The sequence below is a fragment of the Aythya marila genome (assembly GCF_965140915.1).
Source record: "Aythya marila genome assembly, chromosome: 16".
NCBI classification, from domain to species: domain Eukaryota; kingdom Metazoa; phylum Chordata; class Aves; order Anseriformes; family Anatidae; genus Aythya; species Aythya marila.
In genome coordinates this window covers 10,118,231-10,142,360 of record NC_139057.1, presented here as the reverse complement: position 1 = coordinate 10,142,360, position 24,130 = coordinate 10,118,231, and the positions used below count along the sequence as shown (strand labels likewise).

General features: G+C 62.7%; 3 protein-coding genes across 4 annotated transcripts; 2 read left to right on the top strand and 1 right to left on the bottom strand.

The window, feature by feature from the left end:
* Nucleotides 1–1,182: 1,182 nt before the first annotated feature.
* On the bottom strand, nucleotides 1,183–7,834 carry DBNDD2 (dysbindin domain containing 2). The gene is made up of 4 exons (XM_082773690.1): nucleotides 7,675–7,834; nucleotides 3,123–3,278; nucleotides 2,482–2,619; nucleotides 1,183–1,625 (listed from the first exon to the last, which is right to left on the bottom strand). The coding sequence occupies exons 1-4, from the start codon at nucleotides 7,715–7,717 to the stop codon at nucleotides 1,417–1,419; spliced, it is 546 nt and encodes a 181-aa protein (XP_082629816.1). The 5' UTR covers nucleotides 7,718–7,834; the 3' UTR covers nucleotides 1,183–1,416.
* A 1,813-nt stretch (nucleotides 7,835–9,647) lies between these two features.
* Nucleotides 9,648–16,794, top strand: TP53TG5 (TP53 target 5). 2 transcript variants are annotated; one of them, XM_082773691.1, is made up of 5 exons: nucleotides 9,648–9,662; nucleotides 14,784–14,930; nucleotides 15,604–15,669; nucleotides 15,752–15,888; nucleotides 16,294–16,794. In XM_082773691.1, the coding sequence occupies exons 3-5, from the start codon at nucleotides 15,613–15,615 to the stop codon at nucleotides 16,610–16,612; spliced, it is 513 nt and encodes a 170-aa protein (XP_082629817.1). In that variant the 5' UTR covers nucleotides 9,648–9,662; nucleotides 14,784–14,930; nucleotides 15,604–15,612; the 3' UTR covers nucleotides 16,613–16,794. The 2 variants fall into 2 exon arrangements, with proteins under 2 accessions (XP_082629817.1, XP_082629818.1); XM_082773692.1 differs by lacking the exon at nucleotides 9,648–9,662 and adding an exon at nucleotides 12,918–12,995.
* Nucleotides 16,795–18,200: 1,406 nt separating this feature from the next.
* On the top strand, nucleotides 18,201–21,520 carry LOC309884438 (neuritin-like; the record flags this gene model as incomplete). The annotated part of the gene is made up of 3 exons (XM_082773393.1): nucleotides 18,201–18,252; nucleotides 18,739–18,874; nucleotides 21,280–21,520. 3 exons carry the CDS (start codon nucleotides 18,201–18,203, stop codon nucleotides 21,518–21,520), a joined length of 429 nt encoding a protein of 142 aa, XP_082629519.1.
* Nucleotides 21,521–24,130: the final 2,610 nt, after the last annotated feature.

Sequence of the window (24,130 nt, the reverse complement as noted above, 5' to 3'; positions counted from 1 at the left end):
GGGGCTGGACAGGGTCATCTCGGGGGTCTCCCACAGCCTGGGTGATTCTGTGCCCTAACACCATCCTCATCCTCATGTCTCACATTGCCCGCATGGCTCAGCTCTGTCCCCACGTCCCAGCCCTGTCCCCGTGTCCCAGGCCTGCCCACATCATCCTCCTCTTCCCAGCCTGCCCCTCCATTTCCCGGTCCCCCTCACCCCTTGACGAGCTCTTTCCAGAGGCAGCGGCTGTCTTCAGGCAGGGACCCGGCTGGATGCACGCTGCCTTCACCAGCCACCAGCAAATGGGGGCACCCCTAGGAAGGTCACGCCGGGACAGCGCTGGGACAAGGACACGATCAAGCTCACCGCTCCTCTTACTCCAGAGACCCAGCAGCCTCCACGCATGGCTGCCTGGTGCAGGAGGGATCATGGCAAACAGCACAGAGCTCCCCTGGGAAGCAGCAGGGGTGCATGGCATTGCCGGGATCCAGTTGCTTATCTCGCAGGCTCCTTCCCCCCTCGGGGTGACTGCGGTTGTGCTGACACAGCCGGAGCAGCGACAGCACTTTCCTGGCCTGCAGCCACTGATAGAGGCAGCAGCTCTGCAATGGTTCTTCCTGCGCTCCTCAAAGCAGCCTCCAACCGGGACAATGCTCCCTGCACTGGGTTTGGGGAGCAACAGCTGCTGGTGCTGCATGTGCTGAAGTACTCCTCTCAGCTGCTTGGCATGGGATAGCTCTCTGCTGGGGGCAGTTACAGGTCACTGGCAGCCCTCTTTGGGACAGCTGTGCCCACACAGCAGCCTCTGTGAGGCAGGCAGCACGGGATGGTACCAGCTCCACTATCGCCCATCCTTTGCAGAGCAAGCAGAGGTCCCTGCTGCCTGCTCCCACCCTGTGATATCTAGCAGGAGAAATGTGGTCATCTGCTTCTCAGCTGTACCCTCAGCACGCTTGCTTTATCCCCATCTTCCCTCCTGCAGCCCCCACCTAACCCTCATCCCCAGCACTCTTTTCTCCCAATAACACACGCACCCACTGCTGGGTTAGACAGGAGTGTTATTGTTGTGTCTGCTGTTGTTAAATGCTTGTCCGGAAAGGATCCTTGTCAGTGCGACCGGGGGAGCTGGGATCCCAAGGGATGGCTTTCTGGGAACGGTGTGGGAGGGACTGTGGGATACTGAGCGTTCGGGGGGGGGGGAATGAAGCAGGGAGTGTTAGCAGCAAAGCCTGAAGTGTTAATTTTGGGAGCCTAACAACACCCCTTTCCTTCTCCCTTGGCTGCCAGGAGAACCTGTGGAGGGAGAGGGGGGGAAACATCTCCCCTCTCCTGCAGGGCAGCAGTCCAGGATGGAGCTTAGAGTGCCAGCAGCCTTCCTTCCTCCAGGCTGGCAGGTCCGTACAGAGGAGGCTGGGAGCGGGGCAGAGCTGGCTGCTAGCTCCTGGCCGCCTGCTCTTTAGGACTGTCCTCCTGCAGGTCCTCCTCGTCCGACTGCACCACGGGGGTCTCGGCCCCCTCCTCGCTGGTGTCCAAGCTGTTGGGATCCGTGGAGACGGACGACGTGGAGGAGATGCGTGACTTGGTCTCGGCTGCGCTGGGCACCGGCAGGGTGATTTCCTCTGGGCACTGGCTGGCGTCTGCCCCTGGAGCAGAGAGAGGTAAGAGAAGGAAGAAAAAGGCTTCTGGAGGCTTCTTGGCCCCCAAACTTCACGGGTATCCCCACAAAAGCACCTTGCTCCTCTGCGGGCTGCACTGCCCTCCCACACCCCGCTTTCAGGTGCAGCGGGAGCCACGCGTTGGCCGTTCCCCATCTCACCCCCCCGGCTTGGCGCGAGGCCGTGCCTCGCATTCCTTCCCCATTTTTGGCAGCGGAGCCGTTTCTGTCTCGCGTGAGGCGCGGCTCGGAGCCGTGCTGCGTGAGGCTGTCGGCAGGATGTGCCGGGAGATGTTCGGGTTGGCCTCGGTGGCTCGCTGCAGCGCCTGTGCGTGGGGTGCTGGCACCCCAGGCTTTGCTTGTGGGACCTCAGCACAGCTCTGCTGCTGGAGTATGGGAACTGGCTGGGGAGGGGAGGGCTCCTGCAGCCTCCCTGCTGAGTGCAGCAAGCTCTGCAGCGTGGTGGGGACCTAGAAAATCATGGCAAGACACGGGCCGCTCTGGAGGAGCTTCAGGACAAGAGAATTTGCCCCGCAGACTCTGGGAAGCGTCTGAGCTCTCCGGTCTTCTGCAGTGAAATACATTTACGGGCTCCGTACCTCTGGGCTGTGGAGGTGGGTAGAGGCAGGGACCAGCCCAGGGTGAAGTCTGGCCAGCCTCACAGTTGGCCAGACACCACAGAGCTGTCTTTGTACAGGGGGTGTGCGTGTACACAGGCACGCTGAGCGCTGGGACGGGCGACTGACAGAGCAGGGCGGCCAGGGCTGAAGAATGAGCTGCTGGGGGGATGCTGGGGGCAGGAACAGCTCCTGTGCTGCACCACAAAGCGCTCCGGCTGCCTGTACCTGGCCCAGAACTGCTGCTCTCCTCCGTCCCGCAGCCCAGAAACACGTCCATGGTGTCCTGGTCTGTCAGGTCCATCATGTCCATCTGCTCCAGCACGTCCACGTTCACCTCCATGGAGGAGATGCTGCCCAAGGGGGCTGCGGAGAGAGAGGCCAGCAAAAAGGTGAGTGCAAGTGCCAGGCAAACGGCACTGATAGCCTGTGGGGCGAGGTCTGTCTGTCCCACAGACGCCAGGCAGGACCCCAAAGTGGGAGGCCAGCCTTGCAGTGGGAAACTGAATTCCACCTGTTGGTAAGAGGTCCCCGGGAGAATCCTTTTTCCTTAAAACATCCCTCTGGAAAACCTTGCTGTTTCACTGTGTCCCCTGCTCCTGTCCCAAGCTGCTGTCTGGAGGAGCCCGTCTCAAGCAGTAACTACGCAGGGAGCCAGCCAGGGTACAGGGTACCCAAGTTCAGTGCCTTTGGTGAAGTGGTGTGAGTAATCCGCACGTACACCCCCACGCAGCGTGTGTGGTCCTGTGTCCGTGCGGGACAGGCACGTCCCCAGCTGCCTTTGGACTGGGGACACCCGACCCCTGTCTAACGGCTGTGCCAGTTCCCTGAAACACCCCCAGCCCTGTGCCGGTGCCCACAGCACTCACGTCTCCGGTGCTCTATCTGCAGGTGAGACACGGGGAAGAAGAAATCTACGTCGTGCTGGAAAACCTCCTCAAAGAACTTCTGCCGCTCCCGGAGCTTCAGCTGCTGCTGCTGCATCTGCTCCGTGTCCAGGCTGCGCTGCCCCTGCTCCATGTCGGCTGGGGAGGAAGGCGAGGAGGGTCAGGCCAGGAGGGGCTGTCCGAGCCCTCCTGCCCGCCCCAGCTCACACGGTGCTGCTGTGCTGGAGCTTGGGTGATTCCCCTCTGCTCTGCTTTGCTTTTTTTTCAGAGCACAGTGATCCGGTTGCCCTGAGTGGATGTGACAGGCTGGAGTGGCAGCACCACCAGCACTTGCTGTGCCGGAGCCTCAGCCCTCCCTTCTGAGATTCAGGGCAGCTAGGAGCTGGGGGGCCGCGTGCTGCTTGCACTGCTGCTGAAGTAAATTATCGAGGGGGGAAAGGGTGTTGGTGTGAGATCAGCCACGGTTTGCACATGTTCGGAATTCATCTTCCTTGCGACAAAACAGAGGGCTGCCTGTGAACGTCAACAGGCAGGGGAAACTCCCTGGAACAAGAATTGGCGTTAGTGCTCCAGGCTTGCTGGGCTGAGGAATGCATAAGGAACAAAAGGGATTAGGATCCTCGTTAGCCCTGCACACGCTCACCCCTGCTGCCACCCCTGCCGCCACCGGCGCTATAAATACAGCCGCACCCACGCTCACAGGCTCCCGCGCTCACATCCCCTGCTTGCACAGCCAGCTTGGCTTCTGCCTGCACAAACATTTTCATTCCTGTAATTCCTCCTGCAGTTCAGCGCCGGTGCTTGAGTCCCTGGCTCGCACGGGAACGACGGAGCCCTTGGGCAGTAGCTGAAGGAAAGCAGGAGTGAGCCTGCTGCTGCATCCCAGGGGCTGGTGCATCCCTCGGGGGCTGGGTACGCGCAGCAGGTAGGACCCAGCCGCCACGGAGGGGCCGTGGCTGGTGACCCGGGCTGTTCCCAGGCTGGTGTTTGGCCTCAGTTGTTCCACATTTCCTCTCTGCAGCTCTTGGCCCGGCCGGCACAAGGAAAATGTGATTACTGGAGCAGGCAGTGCAGTAACCAAGGGAACCAAACAAACATCCCCTGCTTTGCCTGAGCACAGCCCAAACCTTCCACTCCTCCGAGCTAGGGAGGGAGCCGAGCAGCAGCCAGCGCTCAGCATCCCCACCCTGTCTGGCAGGAGCAGGGGCGAGGGCAGCGGGGGGCTGTCAGCAACATTCGGTGGGGTAGGACCCCAACGGGAGAGAGGCGGCGGGCCTGGGGAAATGTCCTGGAGGTAAATGTCACATCCCGAGAGCCCCTTCGGTGCTCTTCTGCCCTCTGCACCCCGTCCTCTGGGACATCCTTCAGCTGAACCCCAGGAGCTCTTTCTGGCAGTGGCTCTGCTCCTCGTTGACTGCTCAGCGTGTTCCTAGGATGGCCGGGGCAGCAACCCTGGCTGCCTGGAGGGGCCTTGGCTTTGGCGTGTCTGACCTGAGCACTGGGCACCCGCAGAGGCTTGCGGTGCTGAGCAGAGCCCGAGCTGGGAGCTGTGGTGTTCAAAGCACGGTCCAGGATAAGCTTTGCCTAACCAGCAGCTGACGGGTGCTGCTGCCCCCCAGCACGGGGCGCAGGGGAGGGTTTTGCCTTGCCACCTGCAGCAGGGCTCAGCCAGGGACAAGGAGGGGCTGCACTGGGACAGGGACGGAGGTGACCAGGGCACTGATTGCAGAGCTGGTGCTTTGCTGCTGCTGGAGCCAGCCCTGTCCCGTCAGAGCTCTGCCCCCCAGCCCAGCTGTGCCAAATCTGTGGCAAACAGCCCACGCTTCATCCCGCTCCTCAGGGCTGAGGAGAGCTCATCGGGCTGGGCTCAGAGCGCACTGTGCCGGCTTTTTATCAGCAGGAGGACGTGACCTCTCGCCTGTCCGCCTTGTCTCAGCTCAGGCTCCTGGATTTGGGGTTATGGAGCAGCTCTCTGTGCAGCCTCTTCCCAAAGGGGCCCTAATCTCAAGGTGAGGTGGAGAGTCTCCAAATTCTGCAGTGCACATGCAAAATAAACTAAAATAAATAAATAAAATAAATAAACGCTGGCAGGTGCTGCCTGTAGTGCTGTGAGCGTGGCTGACCCTCGCCGTTCGCGTTCTCACTGTCCATCCCCATCGGAAGGGCGCGATGGGGACAGCCAGAGCCAGCGCTGGTGGCAGCATTCCTGTGGGTGCACGGGGAGGGCAGGCCGGGATTCCTCTTGCGGGAGAAATTAGCAGGACCTGTTTGTGAACTTGTCTGTGAGCTCCGGCCGGGGCGCCGGGCACGAGCACTGAGATGCCATTGTGGCCGTCACACCGGCAGCTGCGCCGCTGGGCTCGGCCTGAGACCCGTGACCGTGGTGAGAGTCGGGGACGGAGCCTTCCCCCTCCTCCCGGGCCTTTCCGGGCACAGGAGGAGCAAACAGCCCCGCTAGTGTGTGGCTGCTACTCAGCAACCCTGGCCGGGGACATAAAGGAGAGCGGCGTTCCCTGCCGCTGCCCTTCCCCATGTGACGGCCGGTCACGCTCCCTGCCTGTCAGCGGCGGGGATTGTCTCATCCGGCTGGCATGTTCCCACCGAGGGACACGTTCGCCCGCACAATGCGGCCCCTGTGCACCGCGGGGGATTTGTCAGTACCTGCTGGTGGCCTGCCTTTTCTTACTATTGTCATGGTTATTACTCCAGCCAGCTCAGCCAAGGGGCCGGAGGCTTATCTGCATTCAGAGCCAGGCCCTCCCCGCTGGTGGCTGAACCTCCCGCGCGCCTGGGCCGGCCCCGAGCACCCCGCTGCCTGCAGATCCTTCCGGCTCTCACGGCTGGCTGGGCAGCGAGGGGCTGCCAACTGCCCCGTCCTCATCCTCCCTGCCGTGGGAGGGAAGGGGAGCAGCTCCTGGGATGGGGCTGGCGCGGGGCGAGGGCAGAACGGAGCTCGAGGGAGCACCGGTGGAAAGGTGTTCAGGCGGCGCTCACGCTGGGAGCTGAGCGCGTTTCACTTGTCTGGCTGCGTTTCCCCGGGGAGGAGACGCGTTTTGTGTTTTCCATTCCTCCTTGTCCCCGGGATCCCAGCACAAACCCCCCTCTGTGCTGGTGACTGGGAGGGGTGTGCTTGGGGGTGGGAGAAGCCTCGTTAGCGGAGGCACCAGGCCAAGAGGGGATGGGGACGGCCTTTTCTTCAGCCCGCAGCTCTTTGATACCTCGTGGAAATTTCAAGGCAGTTGAGGTTTGTTTTTCAGGACCTTCCGTGAAAAGGGGCGATGGCAAGGGGTGCAGTTTAAACAAGAGGCTGTGCCGAGCGTGGGCTTGTTCTCTAAGAACTGGGGCAGCCTCGCTCAGCCTCCTTTGCCCCTCTCCCTGCACTTTCCTGGAGCCAACCCCATGTCCGTGCACCTCCGGAGCGGTCAGGGGCACCCCGCTGCCGCTGGCTGGGATGCACCTCGCGCTCCCTGCCTCTGCAAGGAGAGGGGAGCAGAGCAAGAGGCAGCTCCTCGGCCGCCACAGCATCCTCTGGGACGCCCCGCAGAGCTCACAAGCGTTTCCCTATCAACCCTGCCCCAGAAAAACCACGGTGGCACGAGGGAGTCCCAAGGGCTCTCAGCTCCCTCAGCCTCGGGAGAAGCAGCCGGAGGGGAGAGCTGGGAACGACGGTGGGGAGGGGATGCCCGAGCGTGAATTCCCTGCGTGGGCCCTTCCCAAGCGGCACGCCTGACCTCGTGCCACAGCCGAGCAAAAAATAACCCCGGCCCCGGTGAGAGGAAACGCAGCGGGCGAGCGCGAGGGAGGCGGTGGTTTTGGCAGAGCCATGCGCTAGGAAAAGCAGGGGGCGAGGAGCCGGGGAGGACACGGCACCGCACAGCCCCTGCCTGAGCAGCGGTCTCATCGCCTGCGCTCCTCCGAGCCATCTCCAAATCCCCTGCGTCTCGGCACTAAAAATATCCCTGCCGCCCAGAGCTCTTTCCCCAGCAGAGGCTGTGTCATAAGACCCTGCTATTTACGGGGCCCTGATTCAATTCCTGCCGAAGGAGGACGGGGAACCAGGAGGGACCGGACGCAAGGCAGGGCTATGGCACCCCGTCCCCCGACACCTTTGCACTTGCTGTCGCTCCGCTCAGCCTCCTCTGGCCCCAACCCTTACCTAAGGGGGGGCACCCGCTCCCCAGGGTGCTTGGGGGGGGACCCGGGGGGCGCCCCAAACCCGTGGCCCAACAGGTGCCCGAGCTCGGGCTCTCTCCGTGCAGGTGCCCCCGCAGCGCATCCCCCTCCGGGGCACGGAGCTTTCCGGGCAGCCCCTCACCAACCAGCCGGGCTGCAGGGGGATCAGCACCGGGGCTCGGGGGCTGTGGGGCGGCGTTTTTAGGGCCAGGCTTCGAGGCGAGCAGCGCTGCGGGGCAAGGAGCACCCACGGGCTGCGCTGCGGGACGAGGAGACGGGGAGGGGGGGGGGGACCGCGTTGCCCGTCCTCTCCCATCCGACCCCTCCGAGCTCCCCCCGCCGTTTAGCGGCCGGTACTTACCGGGCAGCCGCCGGTTGCGGCTGCGAGCCCCGGAGCCCGACATGCGGCTTGTGCTGCTGCTGCCGGGCCGCCTCAGATCGGGGCCGCCGCGGGTCGCCGCTCGCCCATGCCGCGCTGCGGGGCGGTGCTGGGCGCTGCGCGGGGCGGCGCCGCCGAGCCCGGCCCCGGCGGGCGGGGACCGGCAACGGGGAGACCCCCCCCGGGACCCCCGAAATGAGGATGGGGACGCCGGGGTGGAGGGGCGAGGGGAAAAAGGGGGGCGGCGCGCAGCAGCCGGTGCTCATGGAGAGGAGAGGTCCTGGGCGGTGGGAAGGGGGATCCGCGGTGCCGGTGCCCCCGGAGGGTCGCTGGTCCCCGGGGTGGGGTGGGGGGCACGGCTGGGCAGTGTCAGCCCCTCTGCAGCCCGCTGGCAGCCGGCCGGGGAGCTGGGGGCTCTGCCCCACGCGTGGCGGGGACAGCAGCCTCTGTGGCAGGGCAGGGAGCGTGCCTGTGATTCACGCTCCTTGTGTTTTGTTTTTTTTTGCTTTTCTTCCCCAAACGGCCAGCTGACGCAGCTCGGGCAGCTCACTCTGTGGCCGGGCCGTGGACTCCTTCCGCAGCTCTCCCTGACTTCCCTCAGCAGCACCCCCAAAATCCCCTTTTGGGGTGTTTTGCCCACTTCCAGCTGGGCTGCTCCCTGCAGGGTGACTCAGTGCCCAGCGCCAGCCCTGCTCTCAGGCTGCTCCGGGCCTCTGCGTCCTTTCCTCCGGCTCCAGGGGAGTTCCCAGTGTCTGTGGCATGTCCTGCCGGCCCCTCTCAGCCTGTTTATCTCGCTGTCTGCATGGCTGGAGATAACTGGGTATTGTTTGCATCCCAGCCCTGCTTTGGCTACCATCCCTTTGCTGTCCCCAAATTGCCTCCTGCTGCTGAAAGCGGCTTTGAGCTGGGGACCTGCTCCCGCACCCCCTGCTCTTGCCCACGGCTGCTGGCTTCAGCTCCCCTGGGTGCCGCTGGGTGCGAGGGGTGAGCTTTGCTCACAGGACGGTGGCAGGAAGGGGGAGGCTCTCGGGGCAGCCGCCGGCCCTCCCTTGCCCCAGCTCCGAACCCTGGCACGCGTCCGGGCAGCGCGCTCCAGCATCAGCCGTCCCTGCTGCTGACCCCTCGGCCCTGCCCGGCCCTGCCGGCGGGGAGGCGAGAGGCAGGGCCAGGGAATTAGCTCAGGTCTCTGCTATGTGAGATGTCTGCGCCGATTGGCACCGCTTTCCCCGGCGAGGCGTTGAGGCCGTTTCTGTGCTCGCCAGCTCCCTGCGGCTCCCCAAATCCCCACGGTGGTGACGGCACCGGCAGCGCCGAGAGACCCCGCACACGGGCACCCTGCTGCTGCATCCCCTCCGTCCCGCCGGGCGGGGAGGGGGCTGGAGAAGCTCTGATATCACCCGCACGGAGACTGACTCATCCCAGCTCTTCAGCACAAGCCGTGCTGCGCAGCGGGGCACCCATTTTAGTCCCATTATACGCACGCAGCCAAGCCAGCCCCACGTAACGAGCGTTGCTCCCAGCCAGGCGTGCCTGCCCCCGGCCAAAAGGCAGGAGGGGACGGAGGGGACGCTGAAGGTGGTGGAGAGTCTCCACTTGTTCCCCGGGCTCCCTGCTACGAGCCTCGCCGGCCCCAGGGAGATACCCGCAGGGTTTGCCCCTACCCGCAGCAGCATCCTGCCTCGCTTGTGCCGCGGGTGCAGGCTCATGGCATTGCCGTGTGTCACCAGCACTTGCCCTCACTGCAATCCCCAGGTCCCTGGGAGGTGTCCCCTGGAGATGCGGGTCGCCAGCACAGGTAGGAAATGACACATCTCCTTTCCAGGACACAGAGCTCAGCTCCTGCCAAAGGTCCCCGGGGAAGCCAGCATCAAAGCGTGGCCGTCATCAGGAGAAAACGCAACGTGACTCGTTCCTCCTGCCGCTCCCGGTCAGGTTTCTCCCTTCGATTACAGGGCTGGAGAAAACAGGAGGTGAGTCAGGGTGCTGCGGGGCGGGAGGCGAGGATGGAGCTGCGCGGGGAGACAGCTGCTAAGGGAAAGGTGAGCTAGTGCCAGGCAGGTGAATCACTGGGAGGTGAAAATAGATCTTATTCGTTACACGCAGCGCTGGGAATGAGACGCAGCTTGACTCGCTCAGTACATCGTGGAGCAAAGAGAAAAACAAGGCTTTTTTTTTTATTATTTATTTATTTTTTCCCCGAGGCAATGAATTGCGAGGGAGCAGCCTGTGAAACTCCAGCGACCGAGTTCCCGAGGCTCCCTTAAAAGGGGAGATTTGAGCCCAGGACAGCGGGGAGACAGCAAAGCCATAAACACCCGTGAAGGAATGTGGCTGCTGAGAAACGAGCATCCCCGCAGCGCGGGGGCCAGCTCGGCGGGGGGAGCGGGGCTGCACCGCCCGGCCCTGCAGGCTCCTTGCCTGCGCCCCCAGGGGCACTCGGTGGCCACCAGGGCTAGCAGTCCCCAGGAGGCTCCCGCTGAGCCCCGTGGGTGTCGTGTCCCTGCCTCCTGGGGCTCCACACCATGCAGATGTCCCCGACGGCCAGCTGCTGGCACGGGAGCTGGTAGAGCTGGCAGGTCCTGTGCGGGCAGCAGGACACCCAGCCCCGCTGCCGGGAGAAGAAGGGGAACTCCTGGAGCACCTCCACGGAGACCTGGGCAGGGCGAGGAGAGGGCCCACGTCAGGAGCAGCCCCAATGCCACCGGCACTCCCTGCTTGCCCCACAGCTGAAGGGCAGCCTCCTGAGGCTGCGAGGCTGGCCGCCTCCTCCCCAAGCTGCCCTCCACAAACCCCACAGCCCCAGCACGCCCCGAAGCTCCTTCTTGCCCTCCCACATCAGGAGAGGTGACCAAAGCCATGCAGCAGCTTGGTGGTGGAGCTGCAGTTCACCCGTTTCAGCCCTCCCTGGCCTCTGACCCTCTCCTCTGTAGGGCCGGGGCCAGCCTGGCATCCAGGAAGGCCACCGATTCCGGGGTTAGGATGCCAGGGCCGGCTGGTCCCTCTCTCTGCTCTCAGCTCTCTGGGGCTGATGCTTGGAAAGGCCCCCTAAGGATGAGGCTGGGGACATGTAGGTGGCACCAGGCAGCCTGGCCTGCCTCTCCCCATGCCCCCGCTCCCTCCACGCAGAGCAGGACTGATGGCCTTGCCCGCTTCCCTGCACCTCACTGCCAGCCCCTGGAGGCGCAGAGCTTTTGGGGAAAAATATTCGCAAAGCCCAGGCGGCTCCTTTGGGTGATGAGCACAGGGAATGGCCCCGTGAGTTTGGGGACGCGGGGATCCCCGTCCCAGGGGACAGCCCCTCACGCACCTGCCCGTCCTGCTCCCCGAGGCAGACCCGCAGGGAGGCGAAGCCGGCGTGCGAGCTCCTCTGGATGCCCCGCACCACGCACGAGCTGATGCGCAGCTCGCTGCCGGCCGCCGCGCACCGCAGGAAATCCTCCTCCCGCAGCTCCTCCACCTTCCTCTGCTCGCCGCCGGGCAGCACCGCCAGGGAGCCCCTCTGGAAGTGGGGCAGCACCGCGGGCGTGCTGGCGGTGGGCAGCAGCATGGCCCAGAGCCCCCCGGTGCCGGCCGGGGCTCGGCAGCGCCGGTACGAGACCGCGGGGCAGAGCGGCCGGGAGTAGAGCAACGCGTGGGACGGTGCCGTGGGGGGCAGCCCTGGGGAGGTGGGAATGTGGGCAGGGAGTGGGGTGGGTGTCACGGGGACGGTCCCCGTGCCAGCGGGCGGCTGCTCCTTGCCTGTCCCCAGTGGGGAAGTCGCCCCTGGAGGGGGCTGCGGAGGGGCAGTGCTGGTGGGAGGTGGAGGTGAGGGGCTGGGGGGCTCCGAGGGGTTTGGGGTGTTGGGGGGGATGCTGGCATCGTGCAGGTTGGCAGCTGCCCTGCTCAGCTCGCCCGTGCCCACTGCCAGTCCGTAATACAGCCGTGCCCTGGGGACGCTGCCTGTGGGCAATGGGGTTACCGAGGGGAGCCCCCCGCCCGGCTCTGTGCCCCCAGCTGGAGCCACCGGGCTGGCAGCAGACCAGAGCCCTGGCAGGGCCCCCACCGTCCCCATCCCCGTGTCCTGCCTGTCCCCATGCTGCCTGCTCGGGGACATCCAGGCTGGGGCGTGCAGGCAGCTCCTGGCCCCGGGACAGCTTTGGGGGGTGCCCCAGCCCCTTCCGCAGGTGGTGGCGATGCCCAGGGGCTGCGGGCAGCCCCCTGCTGCCCCATCAGCCGTGCCCATCGTGGAACCAGGGTCCCTCCTGTGCCCAGACGGGGCGCATCGTGCCCACGGCTGCTGGGTGCCCGCAGGAACCACCGGCCTCACGCAGTGGGGTGGATGCTGGGGAGAGGAGCAGGCAGCCCTGGGCCCCCCCGGCAGCACCCAGGCACCCGGAGCTGCTGTGGAGCCCCAGGGCCTGGGGCTGCCCGGGGCCGGCAGCGCCTTCCTCGCCGTCATCTCCCTCTTCTTCAGGGGCAGGCTGAGCCCCCCCGTGACCGTCCTGCTTTCGGCACCCTCCGGCAGCTCCGATTCTTGGGGCATTTTGTGGGGCTGCTGCGGGCAGGTCCCAGAGGCACCGCGTCACCCGTGGGGCTCGGAGAGCAGGAGCATCTAGGAGAGCACCAGGAGCGGGGTTACAGGGCTGGGAAGTGGCGCAGCATCCAGGAGGCTGGCAATAATCCCCCGCTGGGGACATCGGTCCCATAGCAGGGGAACATCAGGCCCTGGGGCTGGGCTGGGCTGGCTCCGTCCCCATCTCACCGTGACAGCTCGGGGCTCCCGTGGGGGGCTTGGGGAGGGGTGGCAGGGGCAAGGGAAGCCCCTCCTAGGGCTTGGGGCTGATGTGACCCCTAGAGGGTCAGGCAGCGGCACCGGGAGGCAGAACAGATGCAAGAGCAAGGCTGAGCCCCTTTGAAGCTGGGCAGGGGCTGCCAAAAAGCAGCAGGTTCAGCTGGTGCTGAGTTATTTCTCTGGCTTTCTGAACACCAGCCGCAGCCCCACAGCCCCACCGCCCCCACGGCTCTCCCCTTGCGCTCGGCTCCCAGCCCTGGCTGGCTTCCCACGCCGGGGAAACCACCCCGGCTCTTTTCACTTTCACAGGGGCTACACAAGCAGCAAGGGTTAGTGACAGAGCCCGGCCACTCAGGGGTGCTCTTTTCTGCCATAATCATGATTTTTTAAATTTTTATTTATTTATTTATTTTTCCCTGCACAACATCAGCTTTAAAACTCAGCTGGCTTAATAGAAACGCAGCCCAGCTGGCCCCAGGCGGGTGACATCTCCGAGCTGGACGTGCCTGCGGCAGCCCCCAGCCAGCACCAGGTGGGTGCTGTGCCCTCCGCAGCTGCTCTGCACCGCTGCAGGGTGAGGGCACGGCCTGGCCAGGGGCTGCGAGGGGGCTAGGGGGAGCGGGATCTCTGCCTTGGTGCCTGGGACCAGCCCCGTTAGCCCTCGGAGCAGAGCTGTGCCATAGCACCGTGAGGGCTGGGCAAAATGGGAAGGGGTCTGCGACCTCCCTGCTGTCTGTGGGGTTGGGGGAGGACAGGAGCTTGGCAGGGACAGCCACCCCGGGTGCTCACATGGGTGCAAAACCACCCCCCTCAAACCAGGCAATGCTCCCTCACCCTCCTGCTCACCCCAGCACGGCACTGCCGAGCTCCAGGCTCTCCCCCAAAACACTTTGCTCCCCCAAACAGCTCCAACACCCCATCACCTCCTGCCTGGAGCCCCCCGCTCCCCATTCCCTGCCCTAAACCAGAGTCCCCCGCCTTGGCCAGGAGCCAGAGCAGCCCTTACCTCCTGGGGGGAGCCCAGTGGGAGCCAGAGGGTGCACGAGCCGCCCTGTCTGCCGGGGCACCGGGGCGCACTGCGTGCGGCGGAGAAGGTCACCGCGGGCCGCGTGGGAGGCTGCCTCGTGCAGCGCTCCTGCTCTCAGCGCCTCCTCCCGAGGCAGCCGCAGGAGGGGACGTGGGACCCTCCAGGTATGGGCTGCGGGGCCGTGGCCCCCCCGAGCTGAGCCCTCAGGGTGGGAAAGGGGCCGGGGATGGAGGCGGAGGGGGTCGCTGGTGGGCTGCACCCGCGGCACGGTGACCCCATGGGTGCTGCCATGTGGGGACCCGTGGGGACAGGAGGTGGCCCTGGGGACTCCTGCAAACAGCCCGTGGAGCTGGTGCTGCACCAGGGCTGGGCATCCCGGGGTGTGTCCTTGTTCCCAAAACCATCCCGGCAGCTTGGGGTCCTGACACCCACCCGGGCCCTGCTCAGCCGGCAGGGAAAGTGGGAGGAGGAGCAGCCGAAACAGCCTCCTCCAGCAGTGACATTTAAGCCACCTTCTCTGTCGCTGTGTTGTGGTTACACACGGCTGGGTGAAAACACCTTCCCCGGCCTGGCAAGGCGCTGCTCACACTCATCTGGGTACCGAGAGCCGGGGACGGCGGCGGGGAAGCACGCGGAGATGCTGATTTTGGGCGGGCGGCAGGGCCGGGGGGAAGCGGGGCTCGCCGTGGGTGCCTGCCCCGTCACCGCAGTGGGGTCAGGCAGCCCCGGCCCCAAGGAGCTGAGGGGTGCTCAGCGCGGTGCTGAGGGCACCGTGGGGCTGGGAGGGATGCTCGCAGCCGGGACTGCGGAGGAGAGGAGCTGCCTGCCCGCTGTGCGAGGTAGGGACGGCTGCTTGCTTCTGCCCTGCTGCTTCTCACCAGCCTCTTGGTCCCTGCACGGCTTGGTTTTCCTCCTCTCTAGGCAGGAGGGGAGGAAGGGAGAGCTTCAAATGGGAAGATGCCACCGGGGATTGAAGCGCGTGAAGCGTGCACGCGTGCTCACGTATGGACACAAACGCGATGAGGCCTCAGTTCAGCCACAGCAAGGTTTTATAGCTCACCCCCCCACAAGGCAGCCCTCCAGAGCTGCTGGTGGCAGCGGTGTTGTGCTCTCCTCGGCAGGTCCCTGGGTGCGCTGGGCTCAGCTCCCCGCCTGGTCTCCCCCCAGCTGGATGAAGCCCGTGGCAGTGCAGCCGTGTCCTGCTGCTGCCCACACCCAGCAGTGGGGCACGGGTAAATGTGGGCAAATCCCCCCCAGCGCTGTACCCGGACTGCTGGCCTTGGCCCTATTCAGGTTCTCTTGCTTGTGGGATAACGGGAGAAGGACCGGGATGACCCTCGACCTGCAGACCCGGCCCTGTGCCCTGTCCCTTCTGCCCTCTGGAGCCACTCCGTGCACCTGCGCTGTCCTCAGGATCTGCTCGAGGACATCCACGGGCAGGTTGGCAGCTCCCCTGTCCCCACCCCGGTGTCCCGAGCTGTCCCTGCCCAATTCCCTGGGCCCAGCTGGAGCAGGGGGGTCCTGCAGCTTTCCCATACCCCGTGAAGGGAAGGGGAGCCCCACTCCCAGCCACGTCTTGAGCTGTGTCACCCGAGCTGACTCCCCATTAAGCTGTGTCCCCCATTACAGGATTGTCCCCGGTCCCCTTTGCGCAGCTGGGCGCTGAGACCGGGGCTCTGGTGTCACAGAAGCGTGAGGTCACAGCCCTTGTCCTCGCTGCCACCACCAGCTCCAAGCACAACCCAGCCCTCGTCCCCCACTGCCGCTGCCCCAGCCCCTCACCCTGCGGCCCTACACTGCCATCCGAGGCCCCCAAAAAGGAGCCAGCTGCCCCTCAGGAGGTACAGCCCCACGGCATGGCACTGTGCCCCCCCGGCCACCGTCGTGGGGACATTCCTGGGCAATGCCATGGGCTGGGAGAAGCCCCTGTGGGGTTACCCAAATTACGCACCTCTGCCTTGTGGGGACATGTCCCCGCGTCCCCAGGGAGTGCAAGCCTGTGGTGCTGCTTGCCGGGACAAGCTCGATACCACCCTAACCCTAACCCCAGTCCTAACCCTAACCCCTAGCCCTAACCCTAACCTTGTCTTGTCCTCGTCTTTCCCTCCCCCAGGCTGGAGACATGGGGGACCAGCCCCGTCCCCTGGGCAGCAGGGATCCAAAAAGCCACCTCCGCAAGGTGAGGGTCCCCGCGGCGGGGCTGCGCGGGGGGCTGGGGTGCTCGGAGGGGGGGTGCTCACCCTGCCCGCCCCGCTCCGCAGGTGCTGAAGGAGCTGTCGCTGCTCAGGCTGCTGAAGCGCACGAACCGCAGGATCCTGCGGCTGCACGCCGTGGCCGTGCAGTGCTGGCACTCGCTGGCGGCGCAGGGGCTGCCCGGCCTCCTGCCGCTCCCTCCCAGGTAGGTCGGGGGGGCAGAGGGGGCCCCGCGCCCCCAGCCCTGCTTGGCTGCCATGCGAAGGCACAGATTTGGAGGGGTGAGGAAGAGCCAAAGGGGGATGAACTGCGGGGATGTGAATCAGAGGAGGGTTTGGGGTGGGCTGGGAGGGTGCCAGGTTCAGCCGTACCGGAGGTCTGGGCTCAGGGCCAGCCTGGGGTGCACCAAACCACCCCGTTCCCTGCACCCCATGGGCACTGCAGGCCATAGTGGCCTGGCACAGGCATTTCCCTGTGCTCCAGAGCCTCTCCCTCTGTGCTCCCTCCCTGTGGGCTGTTTGATGGGGCCGCGCTGAGCCATGCCCTGGGGCTGTCTGGGCTGCCCAGGGCAGGACAAATGCGCCCTTCTTCTTCTGGGATTTGGGCGCAGGATGTGCCACCTCGCACCGAAGCCACAGGAGGTCACGGAGGAGGCCATCGGCAGCCCGGCGACCATCACCACCAGCAGCAAGGATGTGCCCATGGACCCCGAGACGGGGACCCCACCGGGGGACCCCCAGCCGCTCACCAAGAACCAGGGGGCTGGCGAGGCCAAGAAGGACGTGCTGGGGACCCTGCCCCAGCGCTTCCACTTGCCAGCCCCCAAAGTGCTCTGCCGGCCGTCGGCCCAGCGCTGGGTCAAACCCTGCTGCACCCGCTCCTGCGGCGAGAGCCTGGAGCACGCGCTCACCATCCGCTACCCGCAGTGAGGGCGAGGCGCTGCTGCCATCGGTACGAACCCCAAGGTGCAGCATGCCCTGCTGGCTGGGCGGGGGTCTTTCCGCCTCGGGGACCCCCGTTAAGGCCCAGCTCGTTAGCGAGGCGGCCGTGCTGCTGGCTTTCCTTCCAGGGCTGCCGGAGGTTCGGGGCTGGGAGGAGCAGGAGGTGAGCTCCTGAGAGGAGATCTGTGGGGCGACGCAGCGAGCCCTTGTGCTGTGAATAAAGGGAGTGAGCTGCGTCTTTCTGACCCAGACTTTCTGCCCGGGAGTTGTGTTTGGTTTGGCATCCCACTGTGTTTGCAGCTTGGTGGGTTCCACTTTGGATTCGAGGGGATGGAGACGTCGGGGGTGATGCCTGTGTACAGAGGGGCTGGAAATCTTCCCTCCGTGCACCCCATCACCAGGCACGTGGAAAAGCAATGCCCCTGCTGGGCTCGGGGACCAGCAGTCCCCAGGATGCCTGGCTGGGGTCAGGAGCCTCACACAGTCAGAGGTAGCAGCTGCAGGGCTCTGCTCCCCTGGGTTTCCTTCTGGGGAGCACGGCAGCATTTTCCCACCAGCCTCGCAGCTCAAACCCCAGCTATCCCCATCTCTCCAGCCTGGAGAAGGAGAGAAAATCGTCGCCCATCTCCTGTGCGAGGAGGTGGTGGGCTGATCCTCCGGCAGGATTAATGGAGGGGCAGAGCTGCCACCGGGCTGTGAGCTGGGACGTGCCCGGCCCCCAGAGCGATGGGGGATCCAAAGCAGCCAGGAAACTGCTCCCAGTACAGCTGGGGTAAAGAAAAGCCACTCACTGGCCAGGGGCCAGGGCCGGGCTGTAAGGATGCAAACAGCAGCACGATCCCCTCCAGGACATTGCCACGACGGGAACTGCCGGTGCCAGGATCAGCAGAGAAAACTTTATAGCTGCAGGTGCCGAAATTTCGGGCTTTGAACCCACACGCACTCAGGTCTCTGTTTAACGTTTGGCCTTGGTTTGCACTGCGAAATTACAGGGGGCTGCCCGGATTGCGGCTGCTGCAGGGCGGCGGCGTCCTCCTCATGCCCTGGGGCCGAGAACTGGGAGCTGCAGCCCCCGGGGGGCACGGGGCTGGGGGGGATTTTGGGGGCTGCCTCGGCAGCGAGGGGGGCGAGCCCAGCAGGGGGCACCCGGAGCGCACGGGGCGGGGGCGCGGAGTGCGGCTGGGGAGGGATGGAGAGAGGGGAGGAGGGAGGGATGGAGAGAAGGAGGGGACGGGTTTCGGGATCCAGGAAAGGGGCAGGGCGACCCCAGCCGGGGGCTGTGCAAAACCAGGGGGGGGGAGGTCCGAAAGGGCCGGGCTGGGGGCTGGGGGATGCCTCCCCCCCCCCAGGCTCTGCCCCGGCAGCCGCGCAGATCCGGGGGGCGCTGCCCCAGGGGTGCTCCGAGGAGCCGGGCTGCCCCCCCCCAGGTGCTCATTAGCGGCGGTCCGGCCCCCTCATTAATTAACCGTGGTCAAAGCCGCTAATTAGCTGCGGCCGGAGCCGGGGCGGGGAGCGCTGGCGGCCATGGGGGGCACCGGCACGGGATTAAGATTAGGATTAGGATTGGGGTTGCGGGATGGGGCGGCGGCGGGGCACGGCCGTGCTGCTCGTCCTGCTCGGCGCCCTGGGTAAGGCTGCGACCCCCGGCGGGTGGTGGGGGCTGCCCCGGCTGGGGTGCGGGTGCTGGAGCCGGGGAGGTGCTGCCCGGGCTGGGTTTGGGGGCTCTGGGCAGGGGCAGGGTCCCGTGCTGGCGTGTGGGGTGTGCGGGGGGATGCTGGTGGGGGTCCCCTGCCTCTTCTCCGTGTCGTTGCCCTGTGGCTTTTCTCTGGGGGCTCCTTGCTGGCTGTGCCCCCCTGTTCCCATCCTCAATTTGAGCAGGGCAGGGAGGGAGGGAGGCACCCAGGCTGCCCCTCACATCATCTCTCTGAGCCCCCCCCCCCAAAACAGGCAGGGCTGGGAAACAAGCGATGGGTGCATGGTTTGCATGCACCCTGCTCAGAAAGGGGAGCTTGCCCTGCCCTGGTGGCCCAGGGCTGTGTGGGTTGCCCCAGGAGGGAGGTGGGCACCGTCCCCAAAGGTCTCTGAGCTCGCTCTGTCCCCTCGGGGGCTGGCAGGGCACTGGGCGCTGGGCACGGCGTGCACGGATGTCTACCGAGGCTTCTCAGACTGCGTCCTGAAACTGGGGGAGAACATGGCCACGTACAAGGAGGAGGAGAGCATCGAGCCCCAGGGGCTGCACCGGGTCTGTGGGTGAGTACAGCCCCGTGCCGGGACCCCCTGTGTGTCCCACCCCGTGGGGATGGTCTCTGGGGGGGTTGGGATGGGGCCCTGGACCCTAATGGGCTCCCCAGCAGCGCTGGGAGGGCAGGGGCTGGGTGACTGGGGGCACACATCCAGCACCCCTCCGTGCTGCTGTGGGCCTGGATCCCTCCGTGCACGCACCCTGCCTCCCTCCGACCCCAAACACGGGGAGAGCTCCCTGCATCCACCCACCTCCGGGCAGAGTCTGCATCCCCAGCCCTTACAAATAGCTCCAGCCCCCAGGACTTGCACCGTGACCCCCTGCAGGTGTGGGGCTGGCAGGGCTCGACCAGGACCCCCAAGTGTTGGGATGGAGGTGCCAGGACCTGGCTGCGGGAGGCAGGCTGCCTCCAGCTAGGTGCTGCAGCCCCGGGCAGGCACGCTGCCTCCCTCCCTTCCCAACCCATCATCTTTTGGGCTGGAATTGCCACCTGCCCCTGGTATTTTGCATGACTACAGTGCTGGGAGGACGTTAACTGTAGGAGACCCAGAATAGTAATGAAAGAGGTAAAAGAACCGAGAATTAGCTACCCTCAGTGCTTTCATTTCTAATTATTCGCTCTGGGAATGCGTCCCCCAGACAGAAACCCTGCTGATGGGGAGCTGGCTGTGTCCTGCTCCTCCTTGCCTCCCTCTCCACCAGACCACCTAGTTTAGGATGAAATGCCTCCCTGGGATGCAGTGGGAGGGGGGGCTGAAATGGGAACTGCTTTTCCTAGGCTGTGGTGTGAGTGGCTCCTTGGTATCAGAAAACAGCCGTGTGTGTGGCTCAGCATGTGCTTGGGGGGCTGCCGGAGGCGTGATCGCTCTGCTGAAACTCCCAGCTCCTGCTGAAATGAAGTGTAAGAGGAGGTTTTCAAGAGGCTCTGGGGCACTAAATAGGGAAGAACAGGATCTGGGAATCGGGGCTCGGGATGGGACCTTCCTCTGCGTGCACGGTGCTTCTGTGCCCAACTGCAGCCTGAACAGATGGAGGCTGTGAAGGGTGAAGGACCAGGGACTGTGATCCCTGCTGAAAGCAGAAGCAGGCTGGAGCTGCTTCCCCCAGCCACGTTTTGCCCAAATATTTCAGCCAGGCTAAACCCTCTCCTGGCAGAGCTGCCTGGGGCAGCGGCAGCAGCTCGGGGGTGAACGCGAGGGGTTGCCTGGGTTGGCACCGGGCTCTCATTATCTCAGGATATTTATTCTGCCACAGTGACTCTGTTTAATGAACTCGATCACAGCTGGCATTTTGACGTAAGCCTGGTAAGAAAACTAAATAAAGGAAGTGCTCCTGCCTGCCTGGACAAAGCTGTCATCTCCAGCACGGGGTGCTGAGACCGAAACAAGCTGCCCCTTCCCGTGCAGGGTGCGTTCGGCTCCCGTCCATCCCGAGGGACCCCGCAGCGAGCTGGTGGCCCCGTGGGGGCAGAGCAATTGCTCTCCTCATTGGAAGAAGTCCCGGGGGAAGGTTAGCAGCAAGCAGGCTCAGAGCCTTGTCTGTCCCTTGGCAAAATCCTTGTTTAGGAGGGAAGCTGCGACTTCAAACCACGCTGGGTGACCTGTGCCGGGTCGGCAGCACTGGGGTCTTGATTGCAGGTGCTGTGGGTCCCTGGGGGCTGCGATCGCCTTCACTAACAAACCTGATTCAGAAGGAGAAGATAAGAAGGAGATCTGGGACAGGAGAAAGCCCCGAGAGGTCTGGACAGAAGCAGCGGGGTCGGTGCTGCAGGCTGCTGGCACATGCTGCACCTTTTCTAGACCCGTGCCTATTTTGTGTTTCTGTTTCTGGAGCTCCTCAGAAGTCTCTTGCCATTGAATGTCTTCTGTTTGTGCAGGACAATACTGAGATAAATAGAGGTGCCTAATGAGAACACAATTCCCCAGCCTCTGCTGATATGTTATTTATAAATCAGCGAGAGGCTGCAGGAGCCGTTGTTCTCCTCTCCGTGCCTGTGTTTTGCCCCGCGTCAGCCTGAAGAAAGCCATAAATGAAGTGTGCTGGGCCTTTGACCACAGTTTCAGATGTTCAGGGTGCTCAGTGCTGAAAGGAAACACGCTGATGAAAAATAACGGGTTTTACTGACTTGCAAGAGAAAAAAATAACATCAGTGATGTTTGGAATTTTAGCCAGGATGCTCTGAGGGGCTGCGGAGGGGATGGGTGATGGTGTGGGGAAGGAGAAAGAGCAGTGAAGGGCTGTAGGGCCAGGATCCTCGCGTGGCTCCTGTCCAGCTGTGGGGTGAGAACAGCTCCACAACTTGGTCAAAGACCTGAGGCTACAGCTTGCAGGGCCGGCACAGGGCAGCGAGGCTCTGCCTGGCTCCTTGGCCTCACCACACAGAGGGACTGACGGTGATGTCTCCGGGCTGCAGGTACTGGGATGAATTTCACATCTGTGCCCTGACGGTGCTCTGGGAGTGCCAGAAGGAAGCAGCGGCTGTCTGGGAGATGCTGAGGAGGGAGTCCCAGAAGGTCAAGTTTCGAGGCAGCTTGTTTGACCTCTGCAGCCCCAGCACGGCCCAGAGCTCTGCCTGGACCCAGGTTCCCAAACTTTCTGTCCTCAGCATCCCCCTCATCGTCACTTGGCTGAACTCAGGACTCGTAGCTCTGTAAGTACCGCAGCAGAGGTGGGGGCAGCGTGTCGTGGCACCTTTCTGATCATTTTCTGCTCCAAACCCTTGAGGACTGCGGTGTGTGGTGCTCAGTGAACACTCAGCACTGTCCTGTATCCTGTATCCGAGACATGGAAGAGCTCGGCAGCGTCTTGTGGGTTTTTGTTCCTCTGTAATTTGGGATAATGCTTGTCCCCCTTTTGCCTCAAGGCACAGGTGTGGCTCTGGCTGCCTGCAGAATTTGTGGACTGTACACGTGGGATGGAGGATTTGGGGAAAAATGGCAAATCGGTTGTGAACGCTGAATTCTTTTTGCACTCTTCTATGGTTATTGGATAGAAACCTGTTCGTGTAGCTGCCTGTTTCCACCAGATCAACTCCTCAGATTTTTGACTTAGGCACTGAAAATTAGATGGGGAATTTTCACACCGGTATTTGTGAGGTGCTGGGGATGGTGTATGTCCTGCCAACAGCATAGAGGTACTGGCCATCCCTCTTTGAGGACACTTTGAAAACCCACTAAAGAATAACCACAGGTGCATGACTTCTTCACTAGCACACATCTGGACTCCTGAGTAACTCCTGTGTTATGTGTAAATCCCTTTTCTAAGGAAATGGAAAGGCAAAAGTACTTGTGAGGAGAAGCTACCTCCTTTAAATATATATATATATATATTTATTTATGGCAACTCTTGCTTTACAGCTTTTCCCAGTGGTACCTGTAAGCAGCTCTGTGGGTAACTCTGTGTAATTCCAGAGAATTAAATCTTGTTATACAGGCTGAAGCTATTTGTCCTGCGTATTGTTTGAAAGCAGTCCCTTCCAGCTTCCTTTGCAACTGTGCTACAAGCATAAAAAGTGTTTTCGACAGAGGGGTGCTTGCGTGTGACTCCTGGGTGTGCTGTGAAAGCTCAGATACGGGGCAGTGTGAGGCAGCTGTGCTTTAAGGATGCTGATGAAGCTCTGTGCCCTGCCCTACTGCACAGGGTCATGGGAGCTGGAGGCACAGCACGGGGCTGTTACCTGTCCCTGTGGAGGTCTGGGGCCAGCCCCTTGCTAAGAAGAGCACCGTGAGCCTTGCTGGGTCTTCCTCCTGCTCCATTGTGCTCCCCATGTGGTGCTGCTGCTCCTGAATGGGGAAAGGGCTGGTTTCATCATGCCCTAAATTAGGGCTCAACAGCTGGATGTGGCTGTGAACTACATGCCCTAATTAAGGGACCCAGCTGCGTCTTTCATCAGACCTGAATTGTCCGTGTTTGACTAAGAGGATGTTTTGGTCTGACTCCCCTAAGCACATCACTTTGGCTGTTTGCATGGACTGGCCACTTACCAAGGCACTTGTGGTGTTGTGGTGTTTTCTGTAAGGGAACAGTGGTTCAGGGCTCCTTAACGACGGCTCACATTCCTCTCCGGGCACTCCTGGGCTCTCTTACCTGCTCTATCACCTCTCCTTCCCCTCCAGGAGGGAAGGAATGGATGGAGGCACATTCCAAGCAGTAAGTTGGTGAGGAGCAGCTGGTGTTCAGGCAGCACTTCAGCGCAAGGTTAAACAGGCTGTCTGCAGCCACCACTTACGGACTCAGCATCGCTGGCACAGAGCCTGATGATACATAGGGGAGAAAGGCTAAACCAGAGCACTGCAGAGCCTGGGCTGAACCACTTGGCTGTTTCGGTTTCCTTTCTATTCTGCTCCAACAGTGTGTGTTGCTTGATCTGCTCTCCCTTTCCCTCATCACCTTTTTTCCAGCCTGTTGTTTGCATCGGGGGAAAGCTGAGGTGGTGAGTATTGAATGCAGCCAAGGCTGGAGTCTTTTGAATCCAGAAACTGCACCTGATTCATCTTTAGGGTAGGTGTTTAATGCCTTTAGGGAAACAAATAAGCCTGTCAGAATTACCCTTCCTTAACTTCTCTTTGATTTTGGCATCTCCTCTTAAAATTTTGTACTTTTAAATGGCTTTGGAGGGGGAAAAATGTAGAAGTTGCAGCAGAGATCTCCAAGAACCCAGAGAGCTTTTTGCAAACCTTGGGTGCAGATAGCTAGCTGATACTACCACTGTCTCTAAGAAGAGCAGGTGTTGGGGAAAATCTTCCCTGAAAGCAAAATCAACTCCATTGCACACACACACACACACACACACAAAAAAATCATTAAGAAACAAAGACCATCTGCCACCATTCAGGTATGGAGCAGCAGAATTTTTTAAAGCCAAAGGTGCTGTGGAGACCTGACAATGCACACGAGTGATAATTAGGTTTCACAATATGGGAGTGACTAATTTCAGAGGTTTTCTCCTTAATTAGTATGTAATTTTTTGCAGAACTTCCCCTATGATTAGGACAGCTATGGTATATTTCCTTTATAAAAATAAAAAGCCCTGTACAGATTGATCCCTCAAAGGGAGCCTGCTTAAAGCAAGCACCTCTAACCCTGCAGCATGCTTCATGCTCGTGCAGCGTGCTTGGATGTCCCACGGCCTTGGTGTTGGATCCAGGTTTGTCAAGTCATCTTGTGTCCTTGCTCTGCCCAAGTGTCCCCAGACACAAAGCTGCACTGAAACTTCGAATCCCCCTGCAAGGATGTCTGTGAAAAGCAGTCGAAGCATATCTTAT

Bases quoted from the DNA above. Each gene is read 5' to 3' on its own strand.
- DBNDD2 (XM_082773690.1), bottom strand. From the start codon at position 7,717: ATGTCGGGCTCCGGGGCTCGCAGCCGCAACCGGCGGCTGCCCG. The intron at 3,279-7,674 runs GTAAGTACCGGC...CTTCCTCCCCAG, and splicing joins CCGCAACCGGCGGCTGCCCG to CCGACATGGAGCAGGGGCAG. The intron at 2,620-3,122 runs GTGAGTGCTGTG...CTCTCTCCGCAG, and splicing joins GCAGATAGAGCACCGGAGAC to CCCCCTTGGGCAGCATCTCC.
- TP53TG5 (XM_082773691.1), top strand. From the start codon at position 15,613: ATGGGGGACCAGCCCCGTCCCCTGGGCAGCAGGGATCCAAAAAGCCAC. The intron at 15,670-15,751 runs GTGAGGGTCCCC...CCCGCTCCGCAG, and splicing joins CAAAAAGCCACCTCCGCAAG to GTGCTGAAGGAGCTGTCGCT. The intron at 15,889-16,293 runs GTAGGTCGGGGG...ATTTGGGCGCAG, and splicing joins CTCCTGCCGCTCCCTCCCAG to GATGTGCCACCTCGCACCGA.